The sequence below is a fragment of the Petromyzon marinus genome, chromosome 51 (genome assembly GCF_048934315.1).
Source record: "Petromyzon marinus isolate PM22_M1 ecotype Great Lakes invasive population chromosome 51, UKy_Petmar_22M1.pri1.0, whole genome shotgun sequence".
NCBI classification, from domain to species: domain Eukaryota; kingdom Metazoa; phylum Chordata; class Hyperoartia; order Petromyzontiformes; family Petromyzontidae; genus Petromyzon; species Petromyzon marinus.
The window spans coordinates 12,170,998-12,188,876 of record NC_133717.1 but is presented as its reverse complement, the minus strand read 5'-3'; the positions used below and the strand labels follow the sequence as shown (position 1 = coordinate 12,188,876).

The 17,879-nt window shown below is 49.0% G+C and overlaps 1 protein-coding gene across 4 annotated transcripts in view; it reads right to left on the bottom strand.

Moving 5' to 3' along the window:
- LOC116953441 (glutamate receptor ionotropic, kainate 2-like) overlaps positions 1–17,879 on the bottom strand; it is a 209,955-nt gene that overhangs the window by 125,090 nt on the left and 66,986 nt on the right. For all 4 annotated transcript variants that reach the window (XM_032973661.2, XM_032973660.2, XM_032973662.2 and 1 more), the window contains exon 2: positions 3,381–3,548. In XM_032973661.2, coding sequence (XP_032829552.1) covers positions 3,381–3,548 — 168 coding nt within the window. The remainder of the gene's footprint in view (positions 1–3,380; positions 3,549–17,879) is intronic.

Genomic DNA, 17,879 nt, shown 5'->3' with positions numbered 1-17,879 from the left:
ACATCGGCGTGCACAAGAGAGACGCTTGTCCCTGCCAGGAGCCGAATGCTAAGTTCCTGCCACAGCAATGTGGAATTTCCCATCCGCTGACTCAGCAGCATCCGTGAAGATGAAGAGCCAACCGACACTCAGGTGAAGATGGGGGACATGCCTAAACTTGCGTTTGATAGAATATTATTGCCTACAGTATAATGCATAAAGCGTTTATATTAATTGTCACATTATTGCTGGGATATCTTCAACTCCCGTAGCGCTTGGCTAAAGCAAGACAGAAGTTATGCTCAACACGCGTCCGAACCCGACTTGATTCACTTTGGTGGCGATGGAATAAATTGTTGGGGAAAAGACCAAAATAAAAATTATCTATCGCGGATTCTGGAGTGCTCGAATATTTAGCAGACTGCCGGTCACATCCCAGCGTTTGTTGAGCAAAGGATATATCACGTCTCGATGGCCTCTTAGCTTGCTGGTAAAATGAGTATCTACAACCGCGGCTCATCTGTGACATCAAGGAGAACAAACTAAAGTGCTTAGGCTGCTGTTGACCACAGGGACGAATATTTAAATGCCATGATATCCCCTTTATTGGAATCCTTCCGATTATTATTTTTTCTTCCCCCAAAGTAAATATTCACTCTCTGTGCCGATGAACCCTTGCAAGTGATGGCATTCTTATCAATGTTATTAGACTATGCCTGTGGTCTGAAGCTATACAAAGACCCCACCCCCTCCCCCCCCCCCCCCATATACCCTTAACATAATGTTGGAGTAAGTGCTGTTGGTGGGCAAGTGGCCAGCACCACGCCCGGTCACCCCCAATGGAAACGTTAACACCATTGCACTAAGCACCCATATGAAGCTGAGTCGACCGAGGGGAGGCCAAGGACTGGTTCAGATAATCGTCACTGGTGGTATTGACCTTGAACGGAAATCGACCTCGTGTTCCCAAGTTACATAGACATGGAACAAACACACAACATACGTGTTATTCACACAAGCAACACAAATGCAAACACACAACAGAAAGGCTTCTAATACACGCAGCACACAAGCATGCAACACACGCCCACAATAGCACAAACAAAACACACACACAATACACAGCACACATGCGTGTAATACACAAACTCAATGTAGAGATGCATATGGTACATTATTAATAAATACACACATACATAATGCATGAATACATACCGAAGGCATAGAAAAGTTTTGAATTAGAAAGATAATCACATGAACATGCCTAGATCTGTTACCGACTTTAATATTTAAACTTAACAATGCCTAGCAGCAACCCACGGATTATATTGGATGACGTTGCATACAGATGGGGCTTAAATATAAGTCGAATATTGTTTACGAAAAAAATTGCAATCCCTGTTGTAATATAGATGGAGATGGTAAAGGTGCGGCCCTGCAACAGTTTGACTCTCGCCACTGCTGGCAGAAGACCTACACTAGAGGGAGCTCTAGGGAGCGCCTGCAGGGGATATGTTTGGCCTATTGTTCCACGCCGTCAAATATATCTTGAAGAAGAGCAGTGCACCCACACTTTACCCCGCCACACGTCACCTGCCGAACGACTAACTGTGGCGGTACCCAAAGGCTGGAGGGGTATTAAGAAACTTGTGCCCTCCTTTTAACTGCCGTGCCAGGAGAGGGAATCGAACCGGCGCGTATACGGGCTGCAATTCCAGTGCGGTGACCAATTCGCCATGCAATAAATATGGGGTTTTAAATTTAGAAACAAAGTGCAATTTCGAGTATAATATGGGCATAAATATTGTGTGTCTTATTACGTGCAAGCAAACATAGCTTTGACGTCTGATCAAAGTTGGCGCGCGAATATATCGGACGGATGACCAAAAATATATATAAATATATATATAAATAAGAACACTGCCCCCCCCCCCCCCTCGCTGCTCAATTAACATTTTCAAAAAGCTCGTGAAAAAAAATATTCAACACGTTTAATTGCTTCCCTTAAAAATGCGATTGTGGAGGAATAGCTCACCATCACATGGAAATTCTGGACGGTTTTATTTTATCCCCCCCCACTCCCTTCCCTCCAATCACGTCCGAAGCCGACTCCCCCGTCAAATGTCACCAAGTGATGGTGGCGCTATCGCGGCTAAAATGCAAACGAAGGCACAGCGGGCTAAACACGATAAGAGCTCATCTTTATTTATGGGGTAAATGGTGCTAAGAGACAAACAGATACACACTTTTTTGTTACATTTTTTATTATTATTGTTATTTCCAACGGAGGGGGAAAAAAAAGACGGATGAGGAAAAAAAATCATTTTTTCCATCAATTCAAGAGGAGAGAGAAAAAAACCTGACAACTCCACCGCATATGAATCTGCGGGGGAACGCCGCACAACTTCTAAAATGCAGCCCACGCACTGGAGTCACACGCAGACACAACACGCTCCAGCTGATCCACTCAAACGGCGGTGGGGAGGGGGTGGGACCACTCCCGCACACAGCCGCCGCAACGCTGGCACTGCCAACACGTGCAGCTCGGAAGCTCTCGGCGCCATTTAGTGCCGCCTTGTGCCAATTTGAATACCGGGGTGATAAATCCCCCCACCACCCCTCGCAATGCCTCATCTCCCTCCCACGCCCCTCCCCCTCCACCCCCCCGTTGAGAAGAGAACGACTGAGGAGCTTCACGGGAGACCATATGCCGTGCCACCTCGTTTGAATAACCTCCATGACCCCCCCCACCCCGCCACGAACCCCCTTAGCTACGTACTCCCCAGAATTCCTAAATAAATTCCCACTCGCTGGTGACCATGCATCCAATTTCGTTGTTCCGGTTGCAGGCAAATAAAAAAAGGCCCTGGGTTTAACTTGACTCACGCGGCTGCTGGCGGAAGGGACTCAATCCACCAGAAGGGAACTCAAGAGTGGCCCTTACAGAGGGGAATGTTGGTCTACTCATCGTTGCTTGCCGGCCACACATTGTGGAAGATGTGGGCCTCAAGTGTCAAGGTGATATCTCGAGGGTTGAGGTGGTGCTCAGCTCCCCGTGGAGAACCTGCAGGTGCGAGTCTCTCCGTAGGACGCAACGCCTGTTGACTTCCCCACAAACCGGTACCCGTTTTAATCTATCCCGAGTGTGTCATGGGCTGAGTCAACCCCCCCCCCCCCCATCCAGAACGGGACTTCCCCGATGTTATTTACACTATATGCCCGCCCATAACTGGACATCTGTGAAAAAGAGCTTCATAGCTCATCGGATTCCTCCAGTCTAAATACTGATCTTAGTCTTCCAAAGCCGCCCCCACCCCCCCCCCAGCACAAGAAGGTCTCAAAGGGGGGGGGGGGCGTGGGGGTCAAAGGAGGGGGGGGGAGACCGAGCGGCGTTCCCCCACCTTTGCGCGAGGCCTCGAAGCTGTCGTAGATGTTAATCCTCTGGATGTCGTACGTGAGCGTGGTGTTGGGCAGCAGCGTCCGGTTCCTGTTGATGCTGTTCACGGCGAACTTGAAGGCGATCTCCTCGGCACTCGCGGGGCCTCCCTCCACCGTCTCAAAGATTCCGCCTGGCCGAGGAAGACATAGGCGGACGCACGGTCACGTCGAGAGACACCACGACGACGACTTTGTCGTTGACCAGAGGCCGCCCTTCGCCTTCACGCCAGGCCCGTCTCACAGAGAGAGAGAGAGAGAGAGCTTCGCGCGGCTCAACATAATTCTAAAGAGCACGCCCGGTGGCAGCTGTCCCCGTGTGGCACACAGGCGGCTCGCCCGGGAAAGCCGGTTTTATAGGTGTGCGTTCGTCTGCCGGTCGAGGGGTGGGTGACACTCGCGCCTGCACGCAACAAGACGTGGTGCCTGGGTTCGATTTCCAACCCGGGCGCGCTTTTTATGCGTAGAGTTTGCGTGCCATTCCAATGGGTTATCGGGTTGCCTCCCGTAGCTAAACACGAATCAACAAAATGCGACGCGGCTTGTGTTCGTCATGCATCCCAACGCAGAAAAGCGACCCCGCACACGACTCAATTGACATTGCACGCAGCAGCAGCAGCAGTTGCCAGCAGCAACAGCGGCAGCATCTCCCCCGCACTGCTACAAAAAAAAACTTGTGCAAGGACCCTCCTGAAAGAAAAGAAAAAAAACGTCTTGAGATTCAGCGAGGATTTATTGGGTTAACAAGCGTTATTTATAACACCAATAATAAAAATCACCCGTCTGTAACTTATACTGGAGGGAATCCGATGAGCTGTAAAGCTCTCTTTTCTACAATAGGAGCAGGTCATAATTGACACAATCAAACTGGCACTAATTGCCGCTGACGGCGTGAGAGTTATGCAGCGGCGGCATATTTCAATGCCACAGCTTGTTAGTGTGTGTCTAGTTTGTTGTCCTTCCCCCCGGCACCTCCGATTAGCACGTGTTGGCTCACGTACGGTGCGAAAGAAGAGCAACGTATGCAGTGACGCCGACACACGTGCTTGCTTTGCCAAGAGCCTTCATTGTGGACGCCAACGCAATTCCTAGGCCCGGGCTTCGTCTTCGCCCCAAGCGTCCCTTTCCTCCTTGGTGCTCTCCCCTTTTATAACCCTCGAGCCACCCTTTCTCGAAGGTTCGCTCACCCCATTTCCCTCTGTCAATCCTCGTCCTCCTAATGGTTGTCAACCGTTACCCCCCCCCCCCCCCCCCCCCCCCCCCCCCACACACCGATAGTCCACCCTCGTGTCCCCGGGCCTTTTACGTTTGAATTTCTCAACGAAATCGGTTCAATTCTCCGGCCCTAACCAATCCTCTTTGAGGCCTCTCTGCGCCCATCAGAGGCCTCGGGCACACTCCCCCGTCTGTCCGTTTGCACGCGCACCACGTCGCGCAAAGTGGCCTCTTGTTTCGGCCTTGACACGTGCATCGCAGCTCGCGCAGGAATCGCGCCGTCTGATCTCTCGCGTCGCACTCATTCAGCAGTGCTGGGTGGGTCCAAGGGAGCGGGCTTGCACGTGTCACGGGTATATAACGACGCCCCAGCACCGCAGTCTCCCCCTCCAGCTTCCTCCTCCAGCCGATTAAACCGACTTGGGTGGTGGGGTAGAGGGTGGGTTGGGGAATAAATCCTTTCCGCTCGAAGGAGCTCGCACACTCATTGTTCACTTTGGCCGGGCCGAGAGGCTGAACTCTTCGCATGTGAGAGGGAGGGATGTCGACTGCAATTCCCCCGAGCCACTCGTGCCACCTCACCGCCTGTCGCTTGTATTATTAACACGCAGAGAGAGAGAGAGTGCACGAACGCAGCGATCGAAGTTACGGGGTTGGATACTAAAGGTGCAAGCCCCCCCCCACTCCCTCCCCCTGCAATTTGCTCGCTCACGTCGCTGCTCGTGGTAGGGCCCTCCACGAGAGGCCGCGTCTACGGTGCCCCCTCCTCGAAGGGGCTTTCCTCTCGTCCCCCAATGACCTCGCATGCTCAATAATGAATGCCTAAGTCAGCGTGCTTGAGTAATAAAAGGTAAAGGTGCAGCAGCCCCTGTCAGTGGCTTGCCCGCCATATTACTGGCAGGAGGGCCTTCACATGAAGCAGAGGGTACCCATTGACCCTCTCCTTTCACGACGCCTCTAGATATCCCACCAGAGGGGCATCCAGAGAAAATAACAATAAAAATGTATAAAGCGCCTTTAAACAGTCGTTCGCAGGTGGCCACCTTTCCGCAGACATGTTGGAAAGAGGTGGGAGTTGCCCACACTTTACCCCACCATCGCACACGGGCCGCCGATCGACTCGACCCTTCCTGCCCCATCGCTTCGACTGCCGTTGACCGGGAGATAGAATCGAGCTGGCGACCTCTAAGAATTGCAAGCCGAGTGTCGCCCGACCACTGCATCAAGACTGCGGTGGCAAGACTCGGTGCACAAAAAAAGGTGGAAAGCACTGGGGGGAGAGGGGGGAGGAGAGGGGGGGGGCAGAAAAATTAGCATGGGTTTGTAGGGTTTTTGGTTTTTCGTTACAGTGATCGGGTGTAAAATTCATCGATTTTCATCTTTGATTTACTCCTATCAGCACCACACTCTCTTAATTATCTCCAAAGTTACTCGTCATACGCGATTCCCAGGGGAATTGTATTGGCAGCGGTAATGAATATAACAAATAGTTATGGGCACGGAATGGATCCCCTGTGAGTGTGAGATAGCTGTAATCTGCCGGAATTTATTAGAGCGAATAAAAACATTACTGCCTTCCCTCTACGGCTCTCGGAAATAAATAAAAATGTGTGAATTCATAATTATGTGATAGCGTCATCAAACACTGCTAAATTGTTTCATCTCCCTGCCACTATACTCAGCCACGTGTCACGTGCTCGCGCGCATTGTTGGTTATATCAACATCGTGACTTTGTACCATTTGCCACAATTATCTACATCATTATTATTATTTGAACAATTGGTATTCACCATGGTACATATTGAGAACTATGATAATCATCACCCTTTGTACAATTCTCAATAATTGTCATCATTATCTTAACTACTGGTCATCATCAGCATCATCATTACCATCATCATTCTTATGACTTTTTGTAGCATGTGTCATCGTAACTTGAATTGCTATCAATCATATAAATCAAATTAACTATCGCCAACAATAGCATAATAAACAACAATGACTGGTGATTATCAATGATTATCTTATATGTTGATAACCACCAATGCTAATACCAACACAGCCGCCATTCGCCACTAAGTGCTGGTGACGCCACCACGGCGCTTGTGCCAGGCTAGGTGCACGTTGAGGCCACGTGAAGTGTCGAAGGCTCGCTGACAAGAGGTCTCGAGACAGACCCAGGTGCCATGATAACCACCACCATCATCATCACCACCATCATCATCATCACACGGACAGAATGAAAAACCCCACCACCTTCGTTTTAAAGAATTAAACGTGAGTCATTATCCAACGGACGCGTGTTTGTCTGCATGTCGAGACAACTAACCACCATTGTTCCCATCAACGGCATCACAACGAGGCGACAAGAAGTCAAAATCTGTTTCAACGTCGAGTCCCCTGCAGAAAAAACAAATTTGTATCAAAGCACGTTCGCAGAGCTAACACATCAACGCCCGACGTGGCGCCAATCTATAGGCAATGATCTGTCCCTCTGCACCCCCATTATCCCATCTCATTCTCTTGGGTACAGCCCCTCTCTCTCAAACCAATGACAAGGGAAGACAGCGTGGAAATCCCATTAACAAACAGCATCAACACTTTCCATTCAATCACGACCCGTATGCTTAGGAGCCGTCACGGGCACAGCTAATTTGCAAACCCATGTAGACACATCTTAGGACCTACCACCCACCCCGCTCATCAGCCATGGTCAAGCAACTGCTGGATGAACGCAGTCCCAAGCTGCCGTGATATCTCGTGATGCCAAGGTGCAACAATGTATGGACGTACGGGACCTTCTTGCCAGGATCAAAATCTAAGAAGAGGTTTTACCCTTTCTGGCAATTAAACAGTTGTGTTAAGATGTTAAAACACCAGATATAAATCTTTCGCAAGGAATCCTGTCTGCATTAACCACACACAGTACTTGTGATGAGCTGTTCGCCTGCTGGCGTCCTCTGGTCTAACACTGTTTGAGACTAGGCTGTACAGAAAGCTGTCTCTAGTGTGGACAAATCAGTCTCAAAGACAATGCATCATAAACTAGCAGAGCATGTTTTTTTTGTTTGCATGTTCACTACAAGCACTGTGTGTGGTTAATGCAGACACGATTCCTTGCAAAAGGATTCTGTTTGGTGCTTTAACATCCTAACACAACTGTTCTATTGCCAGAAAGGGTAAAACCTATTCTTGTATTATGTACGTATGTTGAACTTCTTTCGCACAGCACGTAGTCAACCGTGCTAATCGAAGGTGAAACCAAATCCACCTGGCACTTGCGCCACGAGTTGGATGCAACGCTCCATCTCCAAGGTTTTACAACCTCTCCGATGCTTTCCATCATTCTTGCTGACCATCGACCGTCATCCCTACTTTGCCATGACATGTCCTGTTCCAACCCGCTTAACTCGTATCAAACCACGTGAATTATGCCCGTAACCTCTAATACATCCGTAAGCTCTCATCCAGCAGCAGATTGCCAAAAAGGTGCGCTCCACGTCATACCCCACGCTCTGTAACGGTAACACAACGTTGATGTACGGGAGACATTCATTCACACTCCACAGGTTTGGCATTCCATTTTTTTTTACCGTGATGCTGGCTGCACTGTTTAGCTCTGGCGCCTGAGTGACATTGCCTACGAAGGTGGCGCTTTGTTACAGATACAGCGAGGCATGGATGGCAAGCAAGGGCATTCAGATAGAGTCCCCCCCCCCTCCGGCTTCCTATCTCGATCCACTGCCACTTATTTACAGGTGGCTGCCTGCACCAGCAATGCTTAACCCTTTACACGCCAACATTCGAACTACTGGGGGCCCCGTTTGTTTGCTCGTGCGCATTGCAAGTGTTGCTCAGCTAAACTTAAAAAAACTATTAACTACTCTTCTTTATTTTACCAAGTAAGGCCCCATTGAGCTATATATATAACTTTTTCAAAAGTGACCTGGCTACCATAAATGATAGCTCGCACGAAGTGGCTTATCATCATGTGGAAATGTATAGCAGCCAAATACTCTAAACGCTTGTTCCTCAATGTGGAGGGAAAACCCCGGAGAAAAATCAACGTATCCATCGAGAAAGAGACACCCAAACTCCAAATATACAACAGGCGTCAGGGTCTGAATCAAACCCACGACCTCCTGAATACCACGCGAGACAGTTAACATCTCACCACCGTGATGCCGTGGAATGGCTTACATTTAAATATATATACAATTGTGGTGGTGCTGGCTTTGTTTCAAACGCCACGCAAAATAGGAAGATCTGAGGAACCAAGGGTAAAGGGGCAGCCCTGCAATTAATTGCCTCATGCCACTTCTGACAGAGGTCCTCTCCACAGGAGAGATGCACCAGAAGAGCTCCTATAGTTTGTATTTTGGCTCACTCTTCCACACTGGCCAAACGTCTTGGTAGTACCCACGTAAATTTTGATTTAAAGCTTTTGTGACTGCAGGGATTCATATTCTTGGTTCTTTCGGTAAAGTCACGTAGAAGGGAAACAATAAAATAATAAAAATATAACACAATAAAATTCTCACGACGTTTCGACTGCAACACAAGCAATCATCATCAGGTGTGCTGTGGTTTTCACACTTGATGATGATTGCTTGTGTTGCAGTCGAAACGTCGTGAGAATTTTATTGTTTTATATTTTTATTATTTTATTGTTTCCCTTATACGTGACTTTACCGAAAGAACCAAGAATATACGTACCCACATACTTTACCCACAGTTTACTCCAGCACATCTGACCTGCCCATCGACTAACGTCGGTGTCTGTACTAGTGCTGACTTCTGCGTGGACACGTGGTGGTGGTGGTGGTGGGGGAGATATTCAACATGCTCGCCTCAATTGTTTCAATTGCCACGTTGGGAGTTTGAATCGAACCGGCGACCTCTGGATTGCAAGTCCACTGCACTCACCATTCACGCCACTGCGGCAGCAACCCACCCACTGAGTGATATATGAACCCGTTTCGTTTTTATCGCCGCGACTGAGACGCTACATTCAGCAATATGGACTGTTTGGGGCAAGCGAGCAAAGCACCTCTTACGGCTGGAATGGTACTGCAGGGAGAGGTGGTCAGCACCACGAATACCCTGCCTGCCTTCGGCTTCCCAGCGGCAATGTTCCGTGAAATCGTTAACCAGGTATAGAACTTGGTTTCGCTAGGGTCTTCGTGGAGCGTGCTCCCATTCCAGAATGCAAATGTACACAAACGTATGTATGTGTTTGTGCGCTTGCATGAATATAGCAATCGCATGTTCATACTTTGAGGGTTTTTTTTCTCTTTGCTTAGATACAGAGCTAAATACTCCTCTCTCCTTCACTGCACATACGCGTGCCTGTACGGCCCCTTTTGTTTATCCACTGCTGGATGGAGGGTGGCGGGGTGGGGGGAGGGGCCTCCCCCATGCCGTGATGGTCGTGGGGTATATTTGGCCATACTTCACCACGCTGGTCAGCGTGAATTGATGTAGGCGATGAGCACAAAATGTGGGAGGCATAGAAGTGGGGCGCAACTGTGGATTCTTCAGCATCGCCGCCTTTCTGCAGACGACAACATAGGTACGGCAGCAGTCTAGAGCACCTGTTTTTGTTGATAGTGGTTGCCCGTTCAAGCACTATCCAGGGCTCACTGGTTTCTGAGATGTGACAAGATCTGGTGCATAAACCACCCAATGCTTCAGGACCCGGGTTCAAGAAACCCCTTCACTGTGAGATCCAAGCCCCTGTTAACCACCTGATAGTGCTGGATGTGATCCCCAGCGAAACATCGGTAACCCAACAAAATTGTCGTGAGATTCCTCTCCATCAACGACAGCAGCGGCGGAAGCGCTGCCGAGGCAGTGATTAAGTCGGTCACGTGCCTGATTCACGTCACAGTTGTATGAGTTGTCTGTGTCGGATGGAGGAGGGTTTACGACGTAAACATTTTGGGGGGTTTTTTCACACGGTGACCTAACGAAAAGAAACACGATCACCTCATTCTTCTTAGTTTCAAGCACAGATATATTCATTTGAATTGATCATCGTCATCGTCTTGTTCAATCATGATCAATCTACTGCTGGGTGAAGGCCTGTCTAAGCCGTCACCGTCTTGAGTGGAGTGATCCGCTGTGGAGCCTGCACAACAGCTGATTTTCATCGCTCCATTCTCCTCGGTGAATGTCCCGCTGGGCACATGCCATTGCGTTGGCTCAAGCAGTTTGCATCGTGCGCGAACGCACCTTGGCATTCCGGGCATGATTCCGCAACTCCTTTCATCAAGTAGAGGGTGCAATTTACATTGAGACCTCCTTTGCCAGTAACAAGATATAGAAATAGGTTTTACCCTTTTAACTGGCACAAAAACTGACACCTTTATTCAAGGCATCATGTTTGCAATAACCACAACACAAGCAGTCAAAATGCAAACAAAAAAGACAACTCTGATAATAATATGCACTGTCCTTGAATTTGATTGGTCCACACCCGAGACGGCTTTTCTTAGAGCCTAGACTCCATTGGTGTTGGACCAGAAGACGCCAAAAGGCGTACAACTCAAAAACAGCGCACTATCAGAGTATTGTTTTTGAGTTGTACGCCTTTTGGCGTCTTCTGGTCCAACACCAATGGAGACTAGGCTCTAAGAAAAGCTGTCTCGGGTGTGGACCAATCAACTTCAAGGACAGTGCCAATATCATTATCAGAGTTGTCTCTTTTTTGTTTGCATTTTGACAGCTTGTGTTGTGGTTATTGCAAACATGATGCCTTGAATAAAGGTGTCAGTTTTTGTGCCAGTTAAAAGGGTACAACCTATTTCTAGAGGGTGCAATGTTGAAGATGCCCCTCGTGAGCTTATTTATCTATATACTGGACAAGTAAACATACACTTTGAAATTGAATATCCTATTATGATATAAATCTTGATCCAGCGCATTGCAAGAGGCTCATCTTTTTCTGTGAACAGCCGTGGAAATTAGTTTGCCCAGCGACTTCGTCCTCGACGACTACCACGCCACAAAATATGCACACAGCATCGCGCGGGCGAGGATTTCAACTTCGTGTTGATTTATGCATTTAGTTTCTCCCCCCTCCCCCACCCCCGTTTGTTTGGTGCATTTTCGAGAGCCAGAAAATGAAACTTTAACAAACACAACAACACAAATATCCCGGGATATTACAGACAGCAGAAGAGGCTCTGGGGCATATCACAGGACCCCCAGCTCTAAAGTCTGCGCATTCAAGACGTAAGTAGTAGAATCACACCCCCGCCCCCCTCGCGCAGATGGTGGCTGACAGTTGCTGCCCAAGTTAACAATCTGTCCTCCAGTGGGGTCATTAAGCTACTTGTCCCTTCTGCTTATGGACTTTCACGATCCCACAGGACTCCCTGCCACGGTAAGCCACCGTTTGCCAGCGCCAAGGCTAAGCCATCAAGGCAGTGGTTGCGCCGTACCTTATTCAAACGAGACGGCGTGCAGATGAACTAACAGCAGCGGTAATTAGGCAGGTGGCCATTCGTCTATTCCGCTTTGCATTCTCGGCATTCATTGGTTCAAACAATCGACGACTTACTATTCATGCCGGTTATATGCGAATTACACAAGAGTGTTTGTACTCTTTGGTTTTTTCGGTAAAGTCACGTAGGTAAAATAAAAATAAAATAAAACAACTAAATTTATTTTTTAATTTTACCTACGTGACTTTAGCGAAAAAAACAAAGAGTATGAATCCTTGCAGTGACGAAAGCTTCAAATCAAGAGTGTTTGTCTCCAGGCGAAACTAACAAGGAGGACTGAGCAATCATGAGAGACGAGACGGACAGAACAAATTTGACAAAACTTTTTCTCGAATCAAATTTATACAAATGACAATTATTTCTACATTAGGATAAAAGCGAAACCCTACAAAAATTGCTTGCTCATGGAACTGTTGGCGAGAGGGTGTCCACTCGAGCCACCACTAGAGCATCTCGCGTGTGGTGGGGGTAAAGTGTGGGTACTCCCAACTCTCCCGAAACGTCTTGCCAGCGCGTAAGAGTGGGCGAGAACACCATCGACGTGGGTTCGCTCAGTCCTGTGGGAGCCGTTCTGCCAGCACTGGGGTGAGTCAGCGATTTCAGAACTGAACCTTTATCATTTATTTTGACATTAAGCTCCATTCCCCAGCCATGCATGCGAATTGAAACCACAAACTAAGCCGTTATAACAGAAACCTTGTTATAGAAGACCATTTCCTAATGCGAAAACTCATTTACATTTTTATTTGGCTTAGTTTAAGCAATATGCTTTGCGTTGCTTTTTTTTTGCATTTGCAGTAACAAGATCGGGCCACATTAGAAAGGTGTACGCATAGCGCAGAACGTGGTGGGGGGGAGGGGGTAGAGCGATTAAAAAAAGAGAGAACACTGATTTACGCTTCGGCACTTCCCAGCACGGTCACCTCTAAGCGTCAAACACACTCATTACACGATTAGCGCGCAACGGATAGGACTTTGTGGTACAAAGGCTCCCGCCGTTGGGTCAGCGTGACCCAGGTCTCGCATCGCTCAGGTTCTGCGCAGTCCAGATAAGACAAACGGGCTTTTCCGATCCGGGACGCGCCGTGGGGGGTGGGACAAGGCAGGGCGGAGGCGTCTCTCTGCTACACTCCGCACGTCGGCTCGGGGATTATTTTTTTTTGTCGGCACGCGCGCGATCAATCCGCGGGGCTCACTGGCGGAGCAAATGTCCCCTTGCCGGGCCCTTTGCAGGGCGGTTTGCGCGCGCGTTGGCACGCTCCGACTTGAGAACCGGATGGTCGCCGTGTCGATTCCATCTCCCGGGGCGGCATTTGAATCCGTGATGCAAACGTTTATTTTATATATATGTCTATAAAACCCGCCTCTGTCTACCCCAGCAACAGTTTAAATGGGTACCCACCGCGGTGAATGGATGACCAAGGTTGAATGTGATGGGGTCAAATGTGGGTACGCCCCTCCTCCTCTCTTCCCAAACATTCGGCTAGATGGGCTCTCCGAATATTTCTCTAGCAGAGGCCTTTCCACCAGCAGTGGCGTGAGATAGATATCGACAAATCAGGCTGTTTGATAGACTAGACAACAGTCACATTTGACTTTGATATAAATGCACCAATGCCTCATGTATGTATGTTGAACCTCTTTCACACCGTACGTAGCCAACCGTGCTGTGCCGCACTCTCCCACATGCACACGAGCAGTTGCCCTTTTAAGTTTAATCGGCGTGCTTCGATTTAACCAACATTTACAGATGCATGCGTGTGTGTGTGAGAGCGCTGCACTGCGAACACGGCCACCAGAGTTCAATTCCCGCTCACGGCCAACACCGGTGACGATTATTTGAACCGGTCCTGGGCCTACCCTAGGTCTACTCAGCCTCAAATGAGTACCTAGCGGGGAGGAAAAGGCGACCCGGACGTGATGCTGGCCACCCACCCCCACCGCCCCCCTTGTGTGCCGTGTCCGAATTCACAGGTGCTCGCTATCAGCGCTTGCCCCAACAGCCTGTTAAGGCGATACGGGGGGAGGCGGGGTCTTTGTCTTCGTGCAAACGGAACTCGCGTAAAGCCCTTGGCGGCGATAGAGCCTCGTCGTGGTGACGTCGTAGCGGCAGCGAGCCGGTCTACCGCTCCATCTAAAACCTCGGCCTTGCGGGAGCTCGGTTGGCTGTTTCTCACTTGCGCAGCATCCACCACACTGACAAATAGACAAAGATTCCCCCGTATAGCCTGAGCAGACTGTAGGGGCAAGTGCTGTTAGCGAGCGCCTATGAAGGCCGGTACGTCACACGAGGGGGTGGGTGGCCAACACCACGCCCGGTCGCCTTTGTCTCCCCCTGTGCCGATGTTTACACACCGCACCAGGTACTAATTTGAGGCTGCGTCGACCTAGGGGAGTCCCAGAACCGGTTAAGATAATCGTCACTGGGTGTTGGCCGTGAGCTGGACTCGAACTCGTACCAGGATACTCATTTGAGGCTGAGCCGACCTAGGGGAGCCCCAGAACCGGTTCAGCAAATCGTCACTGGGTGTTGGCCGTGAGCGGGACTTGAAACTCGGGGGCGCCGTGTTCGTAGCGCAGCGCGCTAAACCGCTACACCGACAGCGTCCACCACACTGACACCTGGGCTGGCCGGCCACCGCACTTCCAAGGCACCTGATGAAGTGATTGATCGTGCTGTCGGACTGCTCGCATTCAACACTGGCAGCCCACAGACTCGTGACCCCCCCCACCCACCACCCCACGGCCCATCAAAGCCGACTCGCTTCACCCCACGTTGAGTAGCTTTAAATTGCACCGCTGACGCCGCACGTGCGCACGCGGAACCTGCCTTGAATGTTGTCCAATTGTGTTTTGTGTTGTTGTTGTTTCGTCTTCGGCCTCGTAAACCACGCGAAAACTTTTCGCCGCTCGCGCATCTCAAGGACATGTGCACAGGGTATGGTCGTGTGGATCCCCGGTGCAAGTGAAGCTTCAGCGCGCTCGACAGACGGACGGCAGGTGGACTCGCTCCCACTCACTGCACGCGCTCAAGGCCGCTCCGCAAAGCGCTGCCGAGCAGTGTCGATGGCCGTCGCCAAATGATTTCTGATTTCCTCCGAATTTCGATCGGATTCATCGCTGCCAATCAATTGCGCTTGACTCGCTTCTTGTCATTTCGTTAAACACCCCCCACCCCCCTCCCCCGGGAACTCTCTTCCCCCACGAGGCTATCCCTGGTCTCTCTGTGACCAGGGATAGCCTCGTCAGATGTCGGAAGTTTGTATCATGATTAACTATCATGAATTATGATTATTATTACAAAGCGCCGGTTACAGAACGGAGGAGACGGAGGGGTCAAAATAATTCACAAACAGCAGCCCCGAGAGTTGGACGCGACAGGGCCGTGAGGAGTGGGCCCACTGCCCCACCCAGGCGGGGACCGCGAGCGAGAGGGTCATGAAGGTTTACACGTGGAAGGGGATAGGGGGTAAGGGGAGGATGGTAGCTAACATACTGGGGGGGGGGGGGGGGAAGGGACAGGGGGGAGAGGGAGGGGGGATCGGGGGGGGGGGTACAGCAGCTTTAGATTTTATTTTTATTCACTTTTTTATTATAATTTTTCTATCTATGTGACTTTACCGAAAGAACCAAAGAATATGAATTCCTGCAGTCACGAAAATTGTAAGCCCAAATGTAGCTCTCGGAACGTTAAGCTCAGAAGAGTTGGCCCCCTTGTTCTTTTGGTTCCATTCGGTAAAGTCACGTAGGTAAAAAATAAAACAACAAAAATCACGACGTTTCGGCCACAACACAAGCGGCCTTAATCAGGTGAAGGGAGCAGACTGTCCTCGAGACAGTCTGCTCCCTTCACCTGTCCTCGAGACAGTCTGCTCCCTTCACCTGATGAAGGCCGCTTGTGTTGTGGCCGAAACGTCGTGATTTTTGTTGTTTTATTTTTTACCTACGTGACTTTACCGAATAGAACCAAAGAGTATGGATCCTTGCAGTTACAAAAGGCTTTAAATCTAGAATTGATCCCCTTGGTCCATCGTAGATGCCAGGGTGCCACGGCAGGCCAACAGGGCTGTGACGCGGTACTCACTTGATGGTGAGCGAGGCGCGAATTCCGTTTAGCGGCGGAGGGACGAGAGGGCCCCACGCACCGCGCCGCGTTCGGCTCTACAAAGCCATCGTCTGCAGTTGGCAGCGGGCGCTGACGCGCACGCCATCGTCGTTGTTAACGATAAGCAAATTCCCTGTAACTACAAAATGCCCATTAAATTAACACGGAGCCAATGGCCTCCGTGTTAATTACGCTTCGGCGTCAGCAGTTCTGTATCCTGTGGTTAACAAAGTGAGCTTTCATCATCATCATCACCACCACTATCCTCGTCAATACCTGACAACCGCAAACCGTCTGTTGAGACTACACTGTGTGGTTAGAAGTCTACATCAATTGCCGTGTTTATTGAAAGAGACTGCCCCCCTCAATAGGAATGTGGGATTGTCATCATTGATCTTGGACCACCAGTGCATAAGAATACAGCATGTCGAGGAATAAAACAACACTATTACAATGCAATATATATACAAAGCGTCCAAGTGTGACCGCATCCAAAGGCGATGTACAGCAAGAGTGGGCAGATTTATTTTGGGGAGAAAAAGGCAGTCAGCCATCGGTCTCTAAGTGAACATATCAATCTCAGTGAGAGCGTGGATCTCTGCGCACGTGAACTGGTCTCTGTGAGTTTTTGGCTCTCCGAGCGAGTCGATACAGCACAATGTGAATGTACACGGCATGCACAGAAACACGAATTTTGTTGTAGAGAAGGGCAGTCAGTCATAGCCAGAGGACAAGAAGCAGGGGTCTCGAGCCTTGACTTTATCGGTGGCGGGGAGTCGATAACACGGACGACTGGGGGAAGACATTAACGGCACGGGAATGATTGTGCTTTGACTTTGGACCAGTTAAATTTCGAAACGTCGTGAGAAGTTAGTTTTATTTGTATTATTTTATTATTTCTCATCTACGTGACTTTACCGAAAGAACCAAGAATGTGAATTTGAACCAGTTGTTTGATATTCCGCAAGTCTTCTGGATCCTCAATGCCAAGTGTTGGCTACAGAGGTGTTGATATGGGGTGTGTATTAAAGCAATATATTCTGACTCACAACATTCCGTGAAGACTTCTGGCCACGCCTGGAGTGAAAGATAAAGAGAAGGGAAAAAAAACCTGGCAAATTGCTCTCTGTGCTAGACTCAAAGTCCACGCTTGGCCCCAGTTGACTGTGCAGTTCACGTTGATCAAATATTAAACGTATTACAGGAATTTAATAAGCTATTGTTTTAATTGGATTCTAAAATATTCATTGCATAATCGGAAAAAAAATGAAATGCAAAAGCGGGTGTTTAATTTTGAATCTGACCCATTTCACGCAACTTAAATTGCTGCGCCAAAAAATGAAATAATGGCACAATGAATGGTGGCAAGCTCGGTCGAAAAACCAGATGATTATCGCATTCATTCTTTTCCAGGAATCATCAACTTTTCTCTGCGGCTAATTTTTATTTATTTTTACTCGCACGTTATTAAAAAAAAACTGTCAAATTACATTGCGGGTGGTGTGGGGGAGGGATTATAATGAGAACCGAAAATGTTTAATTGATAATATCTCCTACATCACGTTGCGCATGTGCTTTGTTAGCTAAGTGTAAAACTATCATTAATATTACTTGTGTGGATCATATTTGTGGCTTA